The sequence below is a fragment of the Leptodactylus fuscus genome, chromosome 11 (assembly GCF_031893055.1).
Source record: "Leptodactylus fuscus isolate aLepFus1 chromosome 11, aLepFus1.hap2, whole genome shotgun sequence".
NCBI classification, from domain to species: Eukaryota; Metazoa; Chordata; class Amphibia; order Anura; family Leptodactylidae; genus Leptodactylus; species Leptodactylus fuscus.
In genome coordinates this window covers 67,234,352-67,255,290 of record NC_134275.1, presented here as the reverse complement: position 1 = coordinate 67,255,290, position 20,939 = coordinate 67,234,352, and the positions used below count along the sequence as shown (strand labels likewise).

General features: G+C 43.4%; 1 protein-coding gene across 1 annotated transcript in view; it reads right to left on the bottom strand.

Annotated features, from left to right (window-relative positions):
• Window positions 1-453: 453 nt before the first annotated feature.
• Window positions 454-20,939, bottom strand: part of RADX (RPA1 related single stranded DNA binding protein, X-linked) — a 36,900-nt gene continuing 16,414 nt past the window's right edge. The window contains exons 4-14 of the mRNA XM_075260387.1: window positions 16,382-16,490; window positions 13,635-13,726; window positions 12,169-12,291; window positions 9,972-10,079; window positions 8,675-8,842; window positions 8,140-8,276; window positions 6,116-6,285; window positions 4,054-4,142; window positions 2,601-2,897; window positions 1,246-1,395; window positions 454-673 (exon numbers count right to left, since the gene is read on the bottom strand). Of these exons, the coding sequence (XP_075116488.1) occupies window positions 537-673; window positions 1,246-1,395; window positions 2,601-2,897; window positions 4,054-4,142; window positions 6,116-6,285; window positions 8,140-8,276; window positions 8,675-8,842; window positions 9,972-10,079; window positions 12,169-12,291; window positions 13,635-13,726; window positions 16,382-16,490 (1,580 nt within the window). The 3' untranslated portion in view covers window positions 454-536. The remainder of the gene's footprint in view (window positions 674-1,245; window positions 1,396-2,600; window positions 2,898-4,053; window positions 4,143-6,115; window positions 6,286-8,139; window positions 8,277-8,674; window positions 8,843-9,971; window positions 10,080-12,168; window positions 12,292-13,634; window positions 13,727-16,381; window positions 16,491-20,939) is intronic.

Genomic DNA, 20,939 nt, shown 5'->3' with positions numbered 1-20,939 from the left:
CCAGCTCTTTACCCTCTTGACTTGAATCATCTACCACCACTGGATAACACATAAAATACTCTTTAAGGTAATGGTAATGGAGCTGAAAGGATCCCTTTAAATGATTACCTCTTCACTGCGGCTCATAGCAGGATATCTAAAGCAGGCGACTGCTCTGTACGAAGGCCATACGCCAAATAATACACCAGGTCAACAGGAGACAGCCATGATCTTTTATAGCATGTACGGGGAAATAGAGAAATTTTTTTTATATAAATAGAGCAGAAAAACATTAAAATTCGGCATTACATTTTAAGCCTCCGACAAACTCCAATAAAAATTAAGCAAAAATATAAATAAAAAAATAGTTTAAATATTAATAAACCACTATGAAATCTTACCGTGGTTAAGAATCTCATCAGGTCATAATCTTAGGCATTTTAAACACTATTTTACAAAAAAAAAACCCCAAAAAACATAAAATTCATTTATCATATCTTCAATATATGATAAATGACAAAGTGCATGAGAAAAGACAGATTTGTATGCTGTATAATTTAATCAGTCTGGTCTATGGTCGGATGATAGACTCGGTTTAAGAAAACTTCCGCATTGCTTTCTCCAAGGTGACATATGTCCAAGATGCAGATGACATGTAGCCTGTCCTGTGACCTCGCATATTCCTCAAGCTCAGCTGAAATTAAACAAATGCAAGAATTTAGTGCAATCAACAACTGGTGAAAGCAGTACTAAAATCAATTTTAGCGCCCCCCACTAACGAATTTTCTCGGCCTTGCTGTAAACAGTTCCAGTCCTGGAGACTCTGCTGACTGGCACTTGACTCAATCCCCCAGCACCATCGAAAAGTCACAGGGCGTACTGCTCAGTCCGTCTCTGCACCGAGTTGTTATCTCAGCCACTCACTAGGTCTATAATGCTAAGTTGACACGAGCGGTCCAGTTTCCATCCTTTGGATCCGCATGGGAACCCAAAAGACAGAAACCCTCTCCCTACGGAAAGCCGCTGAGCCCATATACTATTATGAGGTCTGCTGGGTCTCTCTCATTTAATCATATAGATACTGGGACCATGTGTATGAGGATATTAAAGACAAAACATGGCTCTCAGAAAAAGGGCCCCCATGGGCAAATGTGTTTGATAGGAGTTGAAGGAGGAAATTTTGCAGCGTCATAAACTGAGCAGCTGTGACGCCAGATTTATTGGGCGTTTAAATAGCCCCAATACGGAGAGGTGTTCATCCCTTACCTTTAAGAGAAAGCCAATGGCGTTCTTGGATTTCCTCAGTATTACTTGTGCTGGCAGGTGAGAGATGGTTTGGTAGATCAGTCATACCAAATACACGGAAGTTTTCAAACGTTGGTAAAGACACATCTATGGCTATGTTCTGATTTATACCTGAAATAAAATTGTGAGATATTACAAGACACGTCTATCCATAGGAACTGAGGTGGAGCACAACCAGACCCCAGGATATGAACCAAGCCTGTAGACAGGTGGGTTAGGGTCACCTGCACCAATCTAACAGTGCTTTACCTTGTAAATCCATTGCCCAGACTTTGCAGTTTTTGTCAATATGCAGATGAGCTCTTTGGCACTGAGAGGGGGTCCTCGTAGCTCCGGAGAGCTCATTTTCATATTGACAAAAACAGCAGAATCTCAACAATGGAGAGTTAATGCTGCTGATTGGCGGAGAATGATCCACCACATGTACCAATATTAAACCATTAAGGCTATTCATGCTGCCTGCCTGTGCTAAACACATCTATCATATGGAAATTTGCTGTTTGGCAGTCAGTAGTTGGAAGACAAAGCGTGCAATGGCAGCTCGGAGTCCAGCACATTCATGAATACCGCTCTTCCCACCAATCCACCCTGATTTACGGTGTCGTCTTTATTATAGGGAGAAAACTATCATCATGAAAATAGCTGCCGCTGTGTTGTGCCCAAGCTGAACAGCTGAATGTACATGTGACTGGTGCAATATGGATTACAAAAATCTGACAAAGACATAATGTCATAATAGTGAATGGCTGAGCCGGCATCTCCAGGCATTCCTAGTGTAGGGGGTCCCTGCACTACCTGAACCAGAGTGGTGGGGAATCAGAGGAGAGTACTTGTCAGCACCCTTTAAAGAGAAGCTTTCATGTCCTCAGGGACATGTGGTTTTATATACTGTTAGAAAGCCGACAGTGCACCAAATTCAGCGTACTGTCAGGGCTGGAGATATCCTTGACGTTATAACAGCACCGATCTCTGCCCACTGTCAGAAGGGCGTTCCTGACAGTCTAGCTGGGCTGTGAGGAACGCCCCTCCTGACTGTACATGTCCATAGACTTGTTCCTCACAGCTTACCGTCACGCCCCCTCTGACAGTACAGGGCTATGGACAAGTACTGTTAGGGAGAGCGATCCTCACAGCCAGGCTAGACTGCCAGGAAAGCCCTTCTGACAGTGGGCAGACATCAGTAACAACACCAATATCTCCAGCCCTGGAACACAACAGAAAAGCTGAATTCAGCGCACTGTTGGCTTCCTAGCGATATATAAAAACCCACATGTGCTTGAGTTACTTTTTACCATTCCATGTATTTTCTCACTTACCTAGTATTGTCAGTTCATAGTGACCAGGCCAGCTGGCACTAGTAACGCCAGGGGGACGTCTGGTTAGGTTTGTCACTTTTCCTGGATAAAGGTTAAAAGGCTGCATAAGAATCTCTTTCTGTTTATAGTCAAACTTTTGAGTCACACTTTCTGGGAATAACTTGCTGTAGTGTAGATGTTCCTTTACACTGTCCTTAATCTCAGTCCACAATGGGTTCTCCCAGGAAAATCTGGGACATGAGGTTTCATCACTTGTTTCACTTTCTGTAACAAAGCTTCCAGCTCCTTCATCTGTACCTGTAGGAAAATAATACAAGACAAATGGTTTGGTAACTGCCACCGTCCGTATAATAGGAAACATCTAGGAACATACGGACATTTATAAGAAGGCGCATGAACCTATAGGTAGATGGTATCACGGTGTACATCAATTACATGGAAAAAGACACAAACTGGGACTTGCAGGTTGTCAATTCTGTGACTATTGTTGCTGAATTTCTTGCAAATGCAGTGTCACAGATGCAGCAACCCGAGTCTAAAAGCAATCCCTTTCACTTTTACTACACTGCGCTGTAGTCAAAGTGCAATCTTTGGTCATGTGACAACTATTGTGGCCTTTAATGGTCACCACCTTTCAGACAACTTAGTCTCATTTAAAAGAGCATGTGATTCTGGACTAACGTGTAGTGACTTATACAAACATTACTGCTTTCTGTCTCTAAAACTTGGTTAAAGTTTCTGCCACTAGGTGTCCCCATTCTAGCTCATTTACAGTTCACGCCTTTGTTACCAGTGAAGTGCAGCCATAGATACATTACAGAAACACAGGATCAAAGTGAGTGAGCTTCTCTTTTCTCATAGTGGATGGAGAGGGGAGGGGTTGATTCTCGTCACAACCTACACACACATCTGCAAACTGTTGCTCTGTGCAAAGAACTGAATGTTCTACAAATCTCACAACTAACAATATAACAAAAGTCTTCTAATTTACTTGTGTGATTATAGAGGAGACATTATTCACAGACAGCAAGCAGCTTCCCTAACGGTGCCCATAGATTGCTCTTTTCCTGTGTCATTTCTGCCTATATTTGCCCTATACCTAAGTCTAGTGTTCCCGGATCTGCTATACAGTCATAGAACAGACTGCCCAGCAAGACCCTGAACATATTTCAACTTTTCATGAAGTAAACTTAATAAAAGGAAGGAAATGGCAAATCTATTGGATCTAAGGGTATGAGGGTGCTCAGCATGTCCCCTATATTGCACCGTGGCTAGTTTTATATCGAGTTTCCAGGTGACAGAATCCCTTTAAAATGGGGCAACATGGTGCTGGAGTTCTGGGTTCGAATCCCACCAGGAACAACATCTGCAAGGTGTTTGTATGTTCTCCCCGTGTTTTCGTGGATTTCCTCCCATACTCCAAAGACATACTGATAGGAGAAAAAAAAAATACCTTCAAAACTAAGGGATTCCCCAGACCAGGTGTCCACATCTCGGCCTAAGTTCTGCAACACCGGGATACCCTCTGGTTCAGAAACAGCACTGAAAGAAAAATTAATGGAAGTTAAAAGATGTTGCCATGAGATTATATACAGGGATATACATATATACCCCATAATAGAGGACTGTAGACCGTGTAATACAAGATAACACAATGCATTATGTACTAAAGGAATAATCTTAGTAGGAGATTAATAAGAATATGGGGCAGACCTTGAGCCACACGGAAAGTTGCTGTGGTCCAGAACTGATGCATGTTCATGTTATCTCACTTTAATCTACATCAAAGTAGCATTGGCTTTTACTTTATTAATTATTTTTTAATTGGACTGAAATGAAACCTGAGCCTCTGAAGCTGAAATTAATGGACGCATTAGATGTGATATTATCAAGCCAAAAGGGATTTTAATTGGCTTTGCAGAGAAGGGGATATTAAAGAGCCACTTTATGAATCGTTGTCGTACTACAGGGCTGTTGTAACGGCGAATCGTCAAAGCTTTTCCTTGACCTCAAATAGCTCAAAGACTCAAGTCACCATTACTAACCCTTTCAGGACTGCGGGGGTTTGGGACTTTCATGGCCTTTTGGAATGCTACATTGTAGAACGTCATTTTTTTTGTGTGCAAATTTTCCAATTATTTAAATAGGAGTAGATGGCAATTAGTTTTGTAGGTCTAATCTAGGGAAAGATTGTCATCGGGTTCTGTTTTAAAGGGAGTTTGTCACCAGGGTTAAGCATATATACATAAAGCTCACATGTATGTATTGCTTTACGGCCCTAAAAATATCTGGGCCTCTGTTGTATTCTCCTAGGTCTGTATTCTCGAGTTCATGCTTGAAGTTCCCAGTTTGGAGTAGGTGTAGTGTGCAGGTAGCATCACAGCACACCCAGAAGCGGCAGAACCGTAGTGAGAAGGTCCTCAAGCCCATGGCTTCCGGGTGTGCCGATTAGGCAATACACAAACGCAAGGATATAGGGCCAGATGAGAGTAGAGCTTAGCTCCCTGGCTCTGTCACTGAGATGCAATATGATGCATAGCATTATGGTGCAATATGCAGTTTATAACCTGTTCCCAGTTTCTCATGCAATTATGTCCCTCAGAAATACATGATAGATGTGAGGCCCAATTCACATATACGCTCAGTATTCCGTTTGGGGACCCCTTCGCATGGAAACCTATACACAATTAAAAAGCGGTTAGCCAAGAAACCACATGAACCCCATAGCGCACTGTCTGCTTTCTAGCGGTATATAAACCCACATGTGCCCGAGGACATGAAGGATCCTCTTTAAAGAAGGATCTTTCAGCACCTCAATTTGCTCCATTCCTTTAAAAAAGTTTCCCCTCCATGATTCCAGAGCAGCTGGAGCTTTTTTTTCCTCTCTAGCCCTCGCCATTCCTAAGCACCAATCAATGCAGTTAGTTTTGGTGCCTGATACGATAATAGTCTCTCTACTGCCAAGAGGGTGGTCTCATGAAGGGGTGTAGAGATGAGCGAACACTGCTCGGAACAGCACGCTCCCATAGAACTGAATGGAAGCGGCTGGCACACGGGGGGTTAAGCGTGCCAGGTGCTTCCATTCATTTCTATGGGAGCGTGCTGTTCGTTCATCTCTAGAGGGGTGCAATTGTGAGCCCTCTTATGATGCCTAATTTAAAAGGCAGACAGTAGCAGAGAGCTCTGCATCACAACCCCTTTTCTGCTCCTGCCTGACACTGCCCACACACAACAGTCATTATAAAATTCCAAATTATAAGTAGTCTGATGACGGTTTTGACTCCTTAAAAAGAGCTGATCATGAGGATTAGATTTCGCTCCCCTATATCTGTAACATATGCAATCATAAAATGCATAGCTGTTCCTTATGAATAGAGACAAATCCCTAAACGCTAGAATCCAGTGCCAGCGTCAGCTCACACCCAGAAGACAATGTAAAAGAATAAATGTATATAAAAAAAATTGCATTTGAAGAAAACACAGCACACATAGCCAAGCGGACGAGCCCCACTTACTGGCTTCCTTCAGAGTCTGACTGCTTCCTTCTCTTTCTCAGGTTAGATTTCCCCCGGGGTGTACGCTGCTCTGCACATCGCTTTGAGTGGTCCGCCACTGCCGCGTCCCTGCTTAGAATCTGCTCCTCACAGCTGGGGTCTGTGCGCCCAATATTTGGCAGATTAGACGCCTGAAAAGATCAAAACAATGAGGAAAGTAAGAGTCACGCTAAAAAACAAACACGGCATCTTCATTTGTGTCAGCTAACTTAGATTCTGGCTGTTTAACCCCTTAGATGCCACCGTCAATAGCAACCATGGGGTTAGGTGGATAAAGGGATTATCAGTTATATTATAAATGGCCAAGGTCTGGTAAACATAAGATAACCCGTCACTTTCTGCACCATGTTCTGGTCCTCCTCACTGCACCGCAGCCAATCGCTGACCTTAGCAATCACATGCCATATACAGCTGAGGATAGTGACTGGCATAATTGTATACAGGAATGGCACTGCTGGAGCCAATAGGAGGATATCACCAAAGAACCAGAGCGGCACCGTGGGGGAGAACCACTCAAATGCCACAGTTGTCAAAGACCGACCAGTTTCCTCTATATAAAAAGAAATATATATTTATTTATGCTTAATAGTGATTAAGAGGTTTTACTAATGGAGAAAATTTAAAACTATTAGCAAAAATTGTGTCTAAAAACTGAAATACATATTGAGCAATATTACAATTTGTGGCTTTTAGCAATAGTAATGACAAGGATTGGTTGGTACAGTCCACATAAAGGAGACAAATGTGTTAAAGCATACATCAAACGGGGGTCTGTAAATGGACCTCCAATATACTATATTAGCACGAGGCTAAACTACACATATTGTCTCCTATGGATAAATATTCATGTATTCACAACACTGGAGAATATCGCATAATCCACCAGGTCAACGACTAATCTGCCATGTTAGCCAAAGGAGTGGTAAATTATAAAAAAAAAAAAAAAAAATTATATATATATATATATATATATATATATATATATATATATATATATATATATATATATATATAAATATATATATATATATATGTGTATCACATTGCTAGATTAAAAAGAAAATTAAAAGATCCCCCACGTGTTACCTGTACACCAGGCATCCTCAGGGGTAACAGAGGGTACACATAGTACACATGAATGGGAGGTTTGGTCTTAAAAGGCATATACATTAGAGATGAGCAAGTAGTGAAATATTCGAGATTCGTTTAAAGAACAGCCTCAATATTTGACTACTCGATCGAATATCGATTCCCATTACAGTCTATGGGAAAAAATGCTCGTTTCAGGGGAAACCGCTATGCGACTAAAGGAGAGTCACCAAGTCCACGAGCAGCAGGAGGAGAGTGTTTAGGAGAAGCGAAGTGCAGTTAAAGCGCACGGACCCCATAGACTATAACTGGGTCCGTGTGCTTGCAGCGCACTGCTCGCACAAATTATCTGTGCGGGCAGTGCGCGGGAAGCACACGGACCCCATTATAGCCTATGGGGTCTGTGCGCTTTAACTGCACAGCGCTTGCAGTTGCGCTGATATTCCATGGGGGGGGGGGGGGGTCCTCCTGTGGACTCCTTCCGGAAGGGGAGGCAAGCGCTAATGTGAACCGGCCCTAAAAGCAAAGTGGAAGGAGTAGGACACGGCGCGGGGAGAATGATAGACCCACAGGATAGTATTGTAGCATCCCACCTGCAGAACTAGCGTTGATTGGCTGAATGCTATACACTGTATAGCATTCGGCAAATTAACACTGGCTCTGAATTGAATCTTTGCTGCGAATAGCAATAGTATTCGAACGAGTACCAGTATTTCGAATACCATATAATTCATACGAATACCTTCTCCATCGATACTACTCGCTCATCTCTAATGTACATCACAATGAGATAGATCTATCTATCTATACACCACACACAATATAATATATATACACATACACACACACACATACAAACACATTCATCATAAACACACAATATAAAGTATACATACCATTTCCGTTTTGGCACCTTTTCCCACAAATGCACACGCAGCGATAATCCCCTGCACAGCCACCCGCTTGTGCTCCCTGTAATGCAGCCGCTCTATTTGTGCCTTCAGCTCCCAGATTGTGGTTAATATTTCCTCTGCTGTAAAAAATACGTCCCATATACGAGTAGATGAAATATACCATTTGTATCTCATAGTAAAAACACATCATAGTAGAGATCACATCTCATCCATTAAATTCCAGACATTTTCATCTGTACACAGTATAAAGCATAGCATTGATGTGAAGGGGCCTAACGTTACAAGACTCCTTACCTACAAGTGCAGTGAGAAAGTGACGCCTGGGGTGGAGGGGGCATCTGTGATTTTACAGTGATGGCTCCCAGTGTCATCACTGTAAAATGACGCTACAATTCCTTCCTACTAACATCTCCTCATCACTGCAGAACTAGCATATCCACGTATGTCTATGGGCTGATCTTTCATCACCTGCAGAAAAGCAATATAATGTAACCAAGAGGGTAAATCAAACACTAACCTTTTCTATCATTACAGAACTTGGCAAAGGTTGATGGTATTAGGGGATAGGGATTGTAGCCACCAATTGAAGTTTTCCTCTTAATTTCAGCTTCATTTTGAGTCTTCGTCCACTTTATATAGTTCTTTACTTTTTCATCGCTTATATATGGCTGTCCTTTATGATGGCCTGAAATTTAAAAGAAAGAAGAAAAAATCAATTGACATCACACTATAAAACCAAGGCAAGATTTTTCAGCGTTTTCCTCTAGAATGTGATCAAATTAACATATCCAGCAAATAACCGGCACCAACTTAGGCTAGGTTCACATCGGCAGTGGAGTCTCCGTACGGGAATCCACATCAGATTCTAATTAAAATTGGTGGAGAGAAAGGTCCTGCAAGGAGGACTCGGTGAGGACATGAATTGTACTAAATACACATCCTGTTGTACAATCTATAAAAGGAAACGTAGAAAGGTACAGAGTATCTCTAATATGGCTACCCAAGATTGAAATACCCCCTTTTAATCCAAATCGTAATTCATTATGTTCAAGGGGTCCACCAAACACTGTGGGGATCAATCATGTGACGGACCCTGCAAGGATTTCAATTTCGTTGGTTGACTCGTATGAGCAGTCTAAAATTAGAGATGAGCGAGTAGTATTTGATCGAGTAGGTATTCGATCGAATACTATGGTATTCAAAATACTCGTACTCGATTGAGTACCAATCGCTATTCAAATGGAAAAACAAGCGTTGATTGGCCGAATGCTATACAGTCGGCCAATCAACACTGGTTCTTCTCCTACTTTTAGAAGTCTTCTCTGCGCTGCGTACCTGTGGCGTCTTCCAGCTCTGAATTCACTCTGCTAGGCATCAGGCCTGGGCAGAGCCGACTGTGCATGCCCGCGCTACAAGAAAATGGCTGCTTTGACTGTAAGCGGCCATTTTCTTGTAGTGCGGGTATACGCAGTCGGCTCTGCCCAGGCCCGATGCCTAGCAGAGTGAATTCATAGCCGGATGACGACGCAGGGATGCAGCGCGGAGAAGACTTCTAGGAGAATCCAGCCCGACCCTGACTCATGGACTTGGTAAGTTCAGTTTGATTGAATGTTGCCTACCCCTGAAACGAGCATTTTTTCCCCATAGAGTATAATAGAATTCGATTCGAGTAGTCGAATATTGAGGGGCTACTCGAAACGAATATTGAGTATTTAACTACTCGCTCATCTCTATCTAAAATGTCTCAATGCACAATCCAGTGAGGACTGAAATACTGCAGTTTTCCACAAGCTCAGCGCAAGCCATGGCCGTACCGGTTATGAACACTTGACTTTCATTAGTAGTTGTGAGATAGGCCTTGCAGGAGATATCCCCAGGATATTCGTGGATCACACGCATCTGAGAGCACACTAAATAAGACACTAGGAAAAGAAGAAAAAAAATATATATAGAATTTACATGTATATTTAATATGGTATATTCAGTTTCTCACTTGACGTGACATTCTGATGAATTGTTGTTCATGGTTTACAGAAGGGACATGGATATGCTCTTATAGGACATGTGGTGATGGGCTGTCTTACAAGGCATGCTTATTACATAAGATAGAGGATAAATTGCTGATTAGGGGGTCTCATTGGTCAGACCACCACCACCAATGCTGAGAAAAGTAACTGTGGACGCAGAATGCACCCCCTATTTCATGGACTTCAATGAGAGTGCCAGAAGTTGCCGATTACTGTACTTAAAAAGGAACCCGTCACTATGAAATTGTTGTGTAATGTGTAAGTAGCATGTAATAGCAGGAGGAGCCAAGTGGATTCATAGATCATTTTGTAAGAAAATATTCTGTATAACTTGTCAATTATCCATCTATTCGTCTGTACCTTCTATCACACAAATGATTCATGTGGGCAGTGCGCGGCAAGCACACAGAGCCCATTATATACTATGGGGTCCATGCGCTTTAACTGAGCAGTGCTTGCAGTTGCGCTGATATTTCATTCAGGGGGTCCTCCTGCGGACTCCTTCCGGACAGGAGGCAAACGCTAATGTGAACCGGCCCTTACTCGTCCTGCAGAACCAGCACTGATTGGCCGAATGCTATACACTGTATAGCATTCGGCTAATCACCGCTGGTTCTGCAGCAGGCTCGTCTTTGCTAGTTGGGAGAGCTGGCAGCTTGCGGTTATGTGGGAGCTGACATTTTCTCATAGGAATGCATTGATTGGCCGAATGCTATACAGTGTACAGCATTCGGCCAATCAATGCTGGTTCTGCCGAAGGCTCATCTGTGAGGAGGCGGAGTCTAAGATCGGACCACAGCAGTCTCCACTGTTGTCCGATCTTAGACTCCACCTCGTCACAGATGAGCCTTCGGCAGAACCAGCGTTGTTTAGTCAAATGCTGTACACTGTATAGTATTCGGCCAATCAACACTGGTTCTGAATCGAATCCTTACTGCGAATAGCGATAGTATTCAAACGAGTACAAGTATTTTGAATACCGTAGTATTAGGTCGAATACCTACTCGATCCAATACTATTCACTCATCTCTAGTCAGGACCCTTTACTGGACTGACTCACTTGTAAGCATGGAAAAAACAGAGAAATAAATGACAGGTTATACTGAATCCCACAAAACTACATCAATCTGCTCCACTCCTCCTGCTCTATAACAGGCTGCCTGCACATTAGACTATTTTCATGACGACAGATTCCCTTCAAGCAATCTCAGGCACTTTAATTTAGGTGGAGATCCTCTGCTACATTCATAATGCCCAATTCTCAGGTTTGATGGGCTTCTTAGGGGTCAGACCCCCACCAATGAGCAATATATTCCGTATGTTAATGGATATATAATTGTGTGGCATATCTCCTCTAACAAAGGGGTGTTCTGGGACACTTTTAGGATAGGCCAGCGGTAGATTTTGCACCATTGCAGATTTTTTTTTTAATAAAAGTTGCCAATGATGCCACCCACCCCCGTACACAGCAGTGGACAGTCTCACAAGTCCCCTCATATTTTATTTGCAGGAATCTCTGCTTCATCTGCATGAAAGTCACATCTTTGATGCCATGGTAATTGGCATAAAGTGCAATGGGGTAACAGTAGACCTCCTTTTCTAGGTTTTCCTCTAAAAACCCAACCCTACCCAGTGTTGTCTACCCAACACCCTTTCTTCTTTCCAGACTCCATGTCTAGCTAGCACATGCACAGTACACGTTCCCAGATGACATGGCCAAAGGCTATCAACATGACGCTGAAGCAGAGAGGATCGAATAGCACGTGGGTGGAAAATCAGACCCGGAAACTAAGCCCATCCAGACTCTGCCACCTCCCCTATTCCACGTCATACTCATTGGCATATCGCAACACATACAAGTATGACGGTGCTCACAAGACTGCCCACTGCTGGGCACTGGGGAACATGACATAATGATTGCTGTGCTGAAATATTCTCTTTAAAAAGACATTATACCACACAGAATGACATCCGTAATACGTACTTGGACATATATTTTCAAATATTTCAGGCTGTGAGGTTGCAAAAATTTCAAGTAGAAAAGGTTGGTCTGAAGTGCCATCAATCATCTGTACCCATCGATACACCCAGAAGTCTTCCCACTCATCTGAAAGAGGAATAAAAAATAGAAACCAGCGCTGAAGGCAAAGAACGACTTCAGAACTTTCCAATGCAAGACAAACAAATCCGCAACCTAATGGTAATAGGGCTTGCCCAAGCTTTAAATGACCTATACTTAGAATAGGTCATTAATATAAGATCCATTGGTATCCAACAGTGGGCAACACCAACACTTAAAGGAGGACCTTTCATCACATTGGGCACAGGCAGTTCTATATACTGCTGGAAAGCTGACAGTGCACTGAATTCAGCGCACTGTCGGCTTTCCCGATCTGTGCCCCGGGTGAAGAGCTATCGGTCCCGTTACAGTAGTGCTTTACAGACAGAAGGGCGTTTCTGACAGTCTGTCAGGAATGTCCTTCTGCACAGCAGCGCCTATCGTGCTGTGCTCTGTGAACGGGGAGGGGGACGAGCACTGTGAGCAGAGGGAGGGGGCGTTCCTCCCCACTCACACTGTACAGTGCGATAGGCGCTGCTGTGGAGAAGGACGTTCCTGGCTAACTGTCAATAACGCCCTTTTGACGATGAAGAGCTACAGTACCGGGACCGATATTGCTTTACCCGGGGCACAGATAGGGAAAGCCGATAGTGCGCTGAATTCAGCGCACTGTCAGCTTTCCAGCAGTATATACAACTGCCTGTGCCCTGGACCATGAAAGGTCCTCTTTAACTGCTGGAGGTGGATATGACCAGAGCTGGGAGCAAATGGATCTGTCCACTGTCTAGTAGTCTTACTGGATGACAGCAACTAAGCTCTCATTCAGGTGAATGGGAGCTGGACTCTACTAATCCAACACGGCCAGTAAACACCTGTTCCAGCTCCGTCCACTGTGTAGTTCTGGCATTGGTGACTGCTGGGAATATAGGTCATCATTATTAAAAGACTGGACAACCCCTTTAAACATTCAGTTATATATATATATATATATATATATATATATATATATATATATATATATATATATATATATATGTAGAAATATGCTGTAACCGGTTAGTAAAATGGCTGCGACAATGGTTACTCATTTATCTTTAGTCCAAACTACTGCCAGGTTCTCCGAGACATTATAAATAGCCCTCTGTGGACACATACCTTGACTTAGATACGTGCTGTATATAAGAAACACTGCCGTCTCTGTAGATGAGGCCCCTAAAATCTGCACACATGGTCCAAATGGCTGCAGAAGATATTACAGAGTGTGAGTACATACAGCGCCTTCTTCAATCAACTTTATTTACAATGTCCTGGAGAACCACTCTGAAATCAAGGTTGGGACATAGGTCAGGTGTTTAGAAGAATAGTAAGACCACTCCGACTCCATCACTCACCTCTTTTGCGTGTTCTTTCACATCTTCCAACGTAGGTGACAAGTCCTATGACGTCACAGATCCTGTTGTGAGGTAGGCCATTAAATTCCAGTCTAAGAATAAAAAGATGACAATGATTGTTTAACATACACAGAAAAAACAAAAAATATACACATTAAAAAACTGGCTTTAAACGCCGGCCGTCTGCCACCTCCCGTTCCTAAATACATTGATATGATGTATATACGAGCATCCATTACCATGCTTGCCTATGTAGGCAAACCATTGAGAATCATGCAGATTGTAAAACCTGCAGCATGACCGTTCTAGACACACAAAAAAAAACAAAAAAAACTATTTCTCAGCACAGAAAATGTATTGACGGTTTCCATCATAAGGCAGGAATCCAAAGTAAATCCACTTACCCTTCTAGACATCAATTTTATCTCAAGTCTTTGCATTTACGACCGTGTGTACCCAAGCATGATGTAACAAGATGGCCACGACTCGTATCACAGGATGTGGCTAGCTTTATATTCCTAGAAGTATCGTCTTCTCTTCTTTTTTAAGCTTCTTAAAGTCAAAATCCCGCAAACGCTAAATATTTCTTAGAAGCGCTCAGTAGAAGATTTTAACTGTTGCGTTACCACTGAGCATCAATCTGCTATTCTACCAACAGCACTCTATGCAGTGCACTATGCTTTATGTACTATATGTATATACTATGCATATTAGATCTAGCAGCGCAAAAGATATCTGGCAAATCGTGCTAGTTCAATGCGTCCGTTGTGTCTCTGAGTGGCTAGGAACTTCTGGGAGTCACCTTATGTGAATACATAACTAGCCCATCAGTTCATATGGGTAATGGGTATCTGCCAACCCCAGCACTGAATGGTTTAGCCTACTGTATTAGATTGGGGTTACTAGAGGTCATCAGAAGTAGATCACTAACTGCTAGTAACTAGAGATGAGCGAGTAGTACTGGATCGAGTAGGTATTCAAACAAATACTACGGTATTTGAAATACTTGTACTGAATCGATTACTACTAGCTATTCGCAGTAAAGATTCGATTCAGGACCAGCATTGATTTGCTGAATGCTATTCATTGTATAGCATTCAGCAAATCAACGCTGGTTCTGCAGCAGGCTCGTCCTTGCTAGTCGGGAGAGCTGGCAGCTTGCGGTTATGCAGGAGCTGACTTTTTCTCATAGGAATGCATTGACCAGCGTTGATTGGCCAGTGTACAGCATTCGGCCAATCAACACTGGTTCTGCCAGAGGCTCGTCTGTTTGCCGTTTCTATGAGAAAAAGTAAGCTCCCTCGTAACAGAAAGCTGCCAGCTCTCCCGACTAGCAAGGACCAGCCTGCTGCACAACCAGCGTTGATTTGCTGAATGCTATACACTGTATAGCATTCGGCCAATCAATGCTGGTTCTGCAGGACGAGTAAGGGCCGGTTGACATTAGTGCTTGCCTTCCGTCCAGAAGGAGTTAGCGGGAGGACCCCCCCCCCACCGAACGGAATATCAGCGCAACTGAAAGCGCTGTGCAGTTAATGCGCACGGACCCCATAGGCTATAATGGGGTCCGTGCGCTTTAACGACACAGCACTCCTCCTAAACACTCTCCTCCTGCTACTCGTGGACTTGGTGACTCTTCTTTAGTCGAATAGTGGTTTCCCCTGAAACGAACATTTTTTCCCATAGACTGTAATGGGATTCAAGATTTGATCGAGTAGTCGAATATTGAGGCTCTACTTGAAACGAATCTCGAATATTTCACTACTCGCTCATCTCTACTAGTAACCTATGTTAGCTGACGCACTGCCTCTGTCCTTCTTAGCAGACCTAACTTATTTGTCTTTTTTTTGTCCTGATCCCATCTCTAAGCATTAGCGTTTGCTTACTTCCTCCCAAGGTTCCCTGTGTGTCTGCATCTATATAAGGCTGGGTTTGCATCTGTGTCAAGTCTCAGTTGGAGGACTTTTTCTCCTCCACTTTCATTATTAAAACTACAGACACCTGACGGACCCTACTACAGTCAATGGGGGTCTGCTGGTCCTAGTGTGTAACCGCTGTTTTGGCGGTCTGACGGACAAGAGCGACCGCACTAGTGTGAACCTAGCTCAGATCTGTGTCTTAGTCCCACTTCGGCTGCGTAATGTGTTGTGAGTCATGCATTCTGGTATCTGTAGGTCTTGTTTTAGAGTTCTGTTTGCATGCACGCTCCCCAGCTGTTGTATTGCTGAAACCTATATAACCTCCAGCATAAATGGGTTAACTTGGTACCCACCAAGACCACGGGAAAGACCTGGGTATTAGGCTGTGTCCCCCCATTTATTCCTAACCAGGATCTGCAGGCTAGTACACTGCTCTCCTGAAAGTACGGAGCCTAAATAGCATATCAGGCACCAAAATGAACTGCACTGTTTGCTCAGGTGTGGTGGGGACTACAGAAAAAATTCCAACCGTGCTGGAATCAGTGGAGAGGCGACTATTAATTCATGTAGATAGCTGCACTTGTTGGAGGAGGTGAAAGGTCCCCTTTATCTACATGACACAAAACCCGTGTCTTGTAAGGAATCTTCTGACTCAAAATTTAATGTTGATTTTTTACAGTCATTTTGACAATTGTGACAACCTCAGAAAACCGCAAGTCTTTTTGCAGTGATTACAAAACTCCCAGCAAAACCAAGCAACCCTAACCGAAAAATAAATGTGGGTGCTAGAGGAAGACAGAAGACACATCAGTACCGATCACTCAATACCTGGTGACAAACTGATATTTCACAGCTGGCAAATTCCACTCGGGCTTCACATTGCTTTCGGAAAGAATGGTAATTTTGGGCGGAGGATCTCTGGCGTTCAGGCTTATTTCTGAAATTTAAAAAGTGAAATTTTATTAAAATTGACTTTCCAGGCCGCCCATAGTGACACCCTGGCAGTCGCCTTAAATTGCAAAAACCCTCCTGAAAATGTCACTTTTTTTGTGCAGATTTTGAATTTTTTAGCTGAAATAAATATTGCTGGCGCATAACTCGGTGTCTTATGTATATTCTAACCCTTTAGCAATCTAATACACTTTAGTCTTAAGACAGTAACAGTCTGTCCTTCTCTGCATTTCTGTTAGCACAACTTTTTGTATTTTATTTCCACATAGATTTACCAGATCTTGTATTTTTTCGGTTCATGAGACTTTTTGATCAGTTTTTATTACTTTTTGCTTTGAAAGGTGAGATGAACAAAAAAATATAACTTCAGGCATCTGAATTTTGAAGGTCCGAATGCGGCCTCTCCGCCTGGAAACCGGTTTTGTTGCACAAACACAAAGTCTGGCATGTACAGCTTTGTGTCCGTAAAAAAAAAAAAAAAAAAAAAAAAAAAAAAAAAAAAAAAAAAGGGTTTGCTTTAAAGGGATTCTACAATTTAAACTTTTTTTGTGGATAAGACGTCAGAATAGCCTTTAGAAAGGCTATTCGTCTCCTACCTTTAAACATGGTCTCCTCTGCGCCATTCCTCAGAAGAACTGTTTTTTACCGGTATGCAAATGAGTTCTCTCGCAGCGAAGGGGGCGGGCCCCAGCGCTCAAACAGTGATGAGGGCGTCCCCACCGCTGCCAGAGAAATGTCTCCAAGCGCCGCGTCATGTTCAATTTCTTCTTCTGGCGCAGGCTCGTAACCTAGCAGAGCAGAGCAGACTACGCAGGCGCACAGGCCACGGGAAAATGACCGCTAACAATACTGTGCAAGCGGCCATTTTCCCGTGACCTGTGCAGTCTGCCCTGCTAGAAGTTACGAGTCTGCGCCGGAAGAAGACATTGAACATGATGCGGCGGATGAAGGAGGCAGCGGCGCTTGGAGACACTTCTCTGGCAGCGGTGGGGACACCCTCATCACTTTTTGAGTGCTGAGGTCCGCCCCCATCGCCGCGGGAGAACTCATTTGCATACCGGTAAAAAACGGTATTTCTAAGGAACGGCACGGTGGAGACCACATCTAAAGGTAAGAGATGAATAGCCTTTCTAAAGGCTATTCCAACGTCTTAGCCACACAAAAAAGTTTTAATGGTAGAATCCCTTTAAAAACCCATTCAAATGAATGGGTTTTAAAGCGGACCGCCAGCAAGCCGTCCTGCATCCAGTTCCTCCGGGGTTTAGGACAGAAACCCCATGGCAGAAAACAGCGGTAGTGTGAACACTTCTTAAGGGGTTAAATGGCAAGTATGCCTTCTGATTGGTAATTGAACAAGAGTCCATGGTATCCCCTCTCCTGGGCTCATCTGAAGTGACAGGTACAAGAGACTAATATAACCATTTTCTCCTCCCCCTGCTCGGTCAGTCGCACGTGTTCCCCTGTACACTGGTTAAAGTAGGAATACATGCAACTCTGCATTAACTAGTGATATCTCATAATCTGTATAAGATAGAGACATGATCTTGGTTTCGAATTAAAGGCAGAGTTTAAAGTGACAGCGTCCCTGGACATCTCCTGCTCGGAGTTAACAGTAATGCATTTGGTTTAAACCCCGAGCAGGACTTGTGCAGAACTGTAGGGGAAGTTAAAGGGTCATTTACTCCATTAACTGTTCATGGTTAATAGTATTTTATAATAAATTTGCCCTTACTGTAATATAAACCAGCCCCTGTAATAGGTGGCCTGAGCCAGTGAGGAGATGGGTGTGTCTTAGACTACCTCAGTGGCCCTGTAAGGTCTGTAACCTGAATCTGCAGGTATAGTTCTGTCCCAATAAAACAGAGGTAACCAGTCCATTGGAAGAGCTGATCAGCGGGGCTACAGAGCTGATCCATCACTGGCGGGATATTATTGGCCTAGTCCATCAATCAATATCATGACCCCAGGAAATCCCTTTGGACAGTGACGGATCACACGTTACAAGTATTATGCAGGGACAAATAAAGGGCATTAGTGTGTTCCCAGGAATTTACAAGATGTCCGCCCTCCTCTGCTGTGCTCTGTAAGGGTCCATTCACACAGAGCAAAATGGAGAGGAATTTCAGTGCTGAAAAAAAAAAGCCTCCCATTGACTTCAATGGGTTCCTTTAAAGGGGTTGTCCCATAACAAGGATCCTATCTATACTGCTAGTTTATGTGGCTATAAGACTTTTTCTAAATACATTGCTTTATCAAAACTGCTTTGTTTGGCCTCTCAATTTATTCACTTCATTGTTGACACTGGTCCTTGGGATTATCTGCTCATTTGTCAAGTGACATAGCTCCCTGCTCTCAGGAGGGGAGGGAGGGGCTGAGTGCTGGGAGCAGCTCTGAGCTGTGTATGTCTCTGCCACAGACAAGTAACGGAGCTCCTCAGATAGGGGAGGGGGGAGGTGAGAGCTCTGGGATTTCTGAGCTCTTATCTCCTGCTCTTCCACTTATCAGTCGGTTTAATTGCATTTGGCTGATAAGGGCTGAGATAAGGAGTCCGTTACCTCTGTATGTATTACAAACGGACTCAAATCCAGCTCTGCTACATCAGCTTTATACTGTGGTATTGCATTTACAACCAATCCCTCATTACTGACTGCAAACATAGCAGAGCAAGTGAAACCCCGCCCACCAATGTGCCGAGAAAACCAGGAAGTGAAGAGAGCACAACAGCCTGCAGGTTGGTTAACAAGTGTGATGGGAATACCCCCTTTAAGGAACCCATTGAAGTCAATGGAAGGCTTTTTTTTCAGCACTGAAATTCCACACAGAATTCCTCACCATATTCCTCTGTGTGAATGGACCCTAAAGCTAATCTTCAGGACTCCAATATAGAGTGCAGGGAATGCATTGGGTGAGCTCCATTCTTCCCTACATAACCCCTTTAACTCTTTATGTAACGTACCGTACTTGACAACCATTTTTCTTAGCAATATGCTAACTCTACCGCCACCGACTACATTCATGTCAATAACCACCGGCTTTTCCGTTTCACGCTTACAGTTAGAAACGTCCACTTGGAAATTAATGGACATCAAGCAAAGATGAATGAATATTTACATAGAGTTAGTGTTCTCTATCTCCGGGTCATAAATCATCATTTTATCTTCGGATACCCGCTAGAAACAAGAGGACGTGCTCAGATGCTTCCCTGCGTCATGTTACCAGACAGGTTTATTGGATTAGCGAGGTTGGCGTATTCAGGTAATAGCAGAAAGGTATCACAGATGGATTAGAGAATATTTAATATGTAAGTCGATCTAAGACTCCACCATTACAGGCAGATTATACAGAGCCAGCATGAGATACAATATCATCCGAAAAGATGAAATATGAAGGAAATAAAGAGACACAGGGCACTTATTACGGCACATCTGCAAAGCAAATGCTCGGTTTTCATTAATATCTAATCTAATGAAAGACGGCAGGACTGCTCAAAAAAATGTGGTTTAAATAGCAGAAAAATCAGAGTTCAGCCAGTTTTTAGGCGATAGATCATATTAGCCGCATTGTAAGGCGTCTCACCCTGGCGGTTTGCAGCCAGCCCCTTCCTTGTAATAAGGCCCTTGACTCATCCATCAGTCTCTGACAAGTAATTTGCTTAGTTCATGCAGGGAAACAGAAACAAATCCTATCTACTTGTCAACAGGCGATAGTTCACGAGCAGAGGATGGGAGAAGCGGAGAATTAGCAGAGGACGGCATAGCTGAGCAGTGTGTAACGGTAGTATGGCGTGAACCTGTGACAAGATAGGCCGCTCATGGATGTAGGCGATTAATCCAGTATGGGTATGCCGGAATCATGGAAGATGTGAGATCTTTGGCAATTTGAAAGTTTAAAAAAAAAAAAAAAAAACATTCCTTGAAGTGTATCCATCATCAGCCTATATTTACACAGAGCAACACAGCCCGAGAACAAATCCACTTTAAAAGGATTCTATCAATAAAATCACATTTTTTACTCGATCACACGTAGGAATAGCCTTAAGAAAGGCTATTCTAGAGGTATTCTCCACGACGCCGTTTGGTAGAAATCCCATTTTTTGTCGATATGCAAATGAGTTGTCTCGCCGCAGCACTAGGGGCGTCCCCAATGCTGTGAGAGAACTCTCCAGCGCCGCCTCCATCTGCATCAGGACCGGCCTCTCTGCGCGTCTTCTTCTGCAGCTGGGTTCAAACTTCTAAGCCTCGGGCAGAGCAGACTGCACATGCCCGGGCCACAAGAAAATGGCCGCTTGGTGTAAGTGGCCATTTTTTTGTGGCCGCTTATACAGTAAGCTGATGTAAGCGGCCATTTACTTGCGGCCCGAGCATGCGCAGTCTGCTCTGCTCAAGGCCTAGAACAGGGGTCCTCAAACTGCGGCCCGCGGGCCACATGCGGCCCA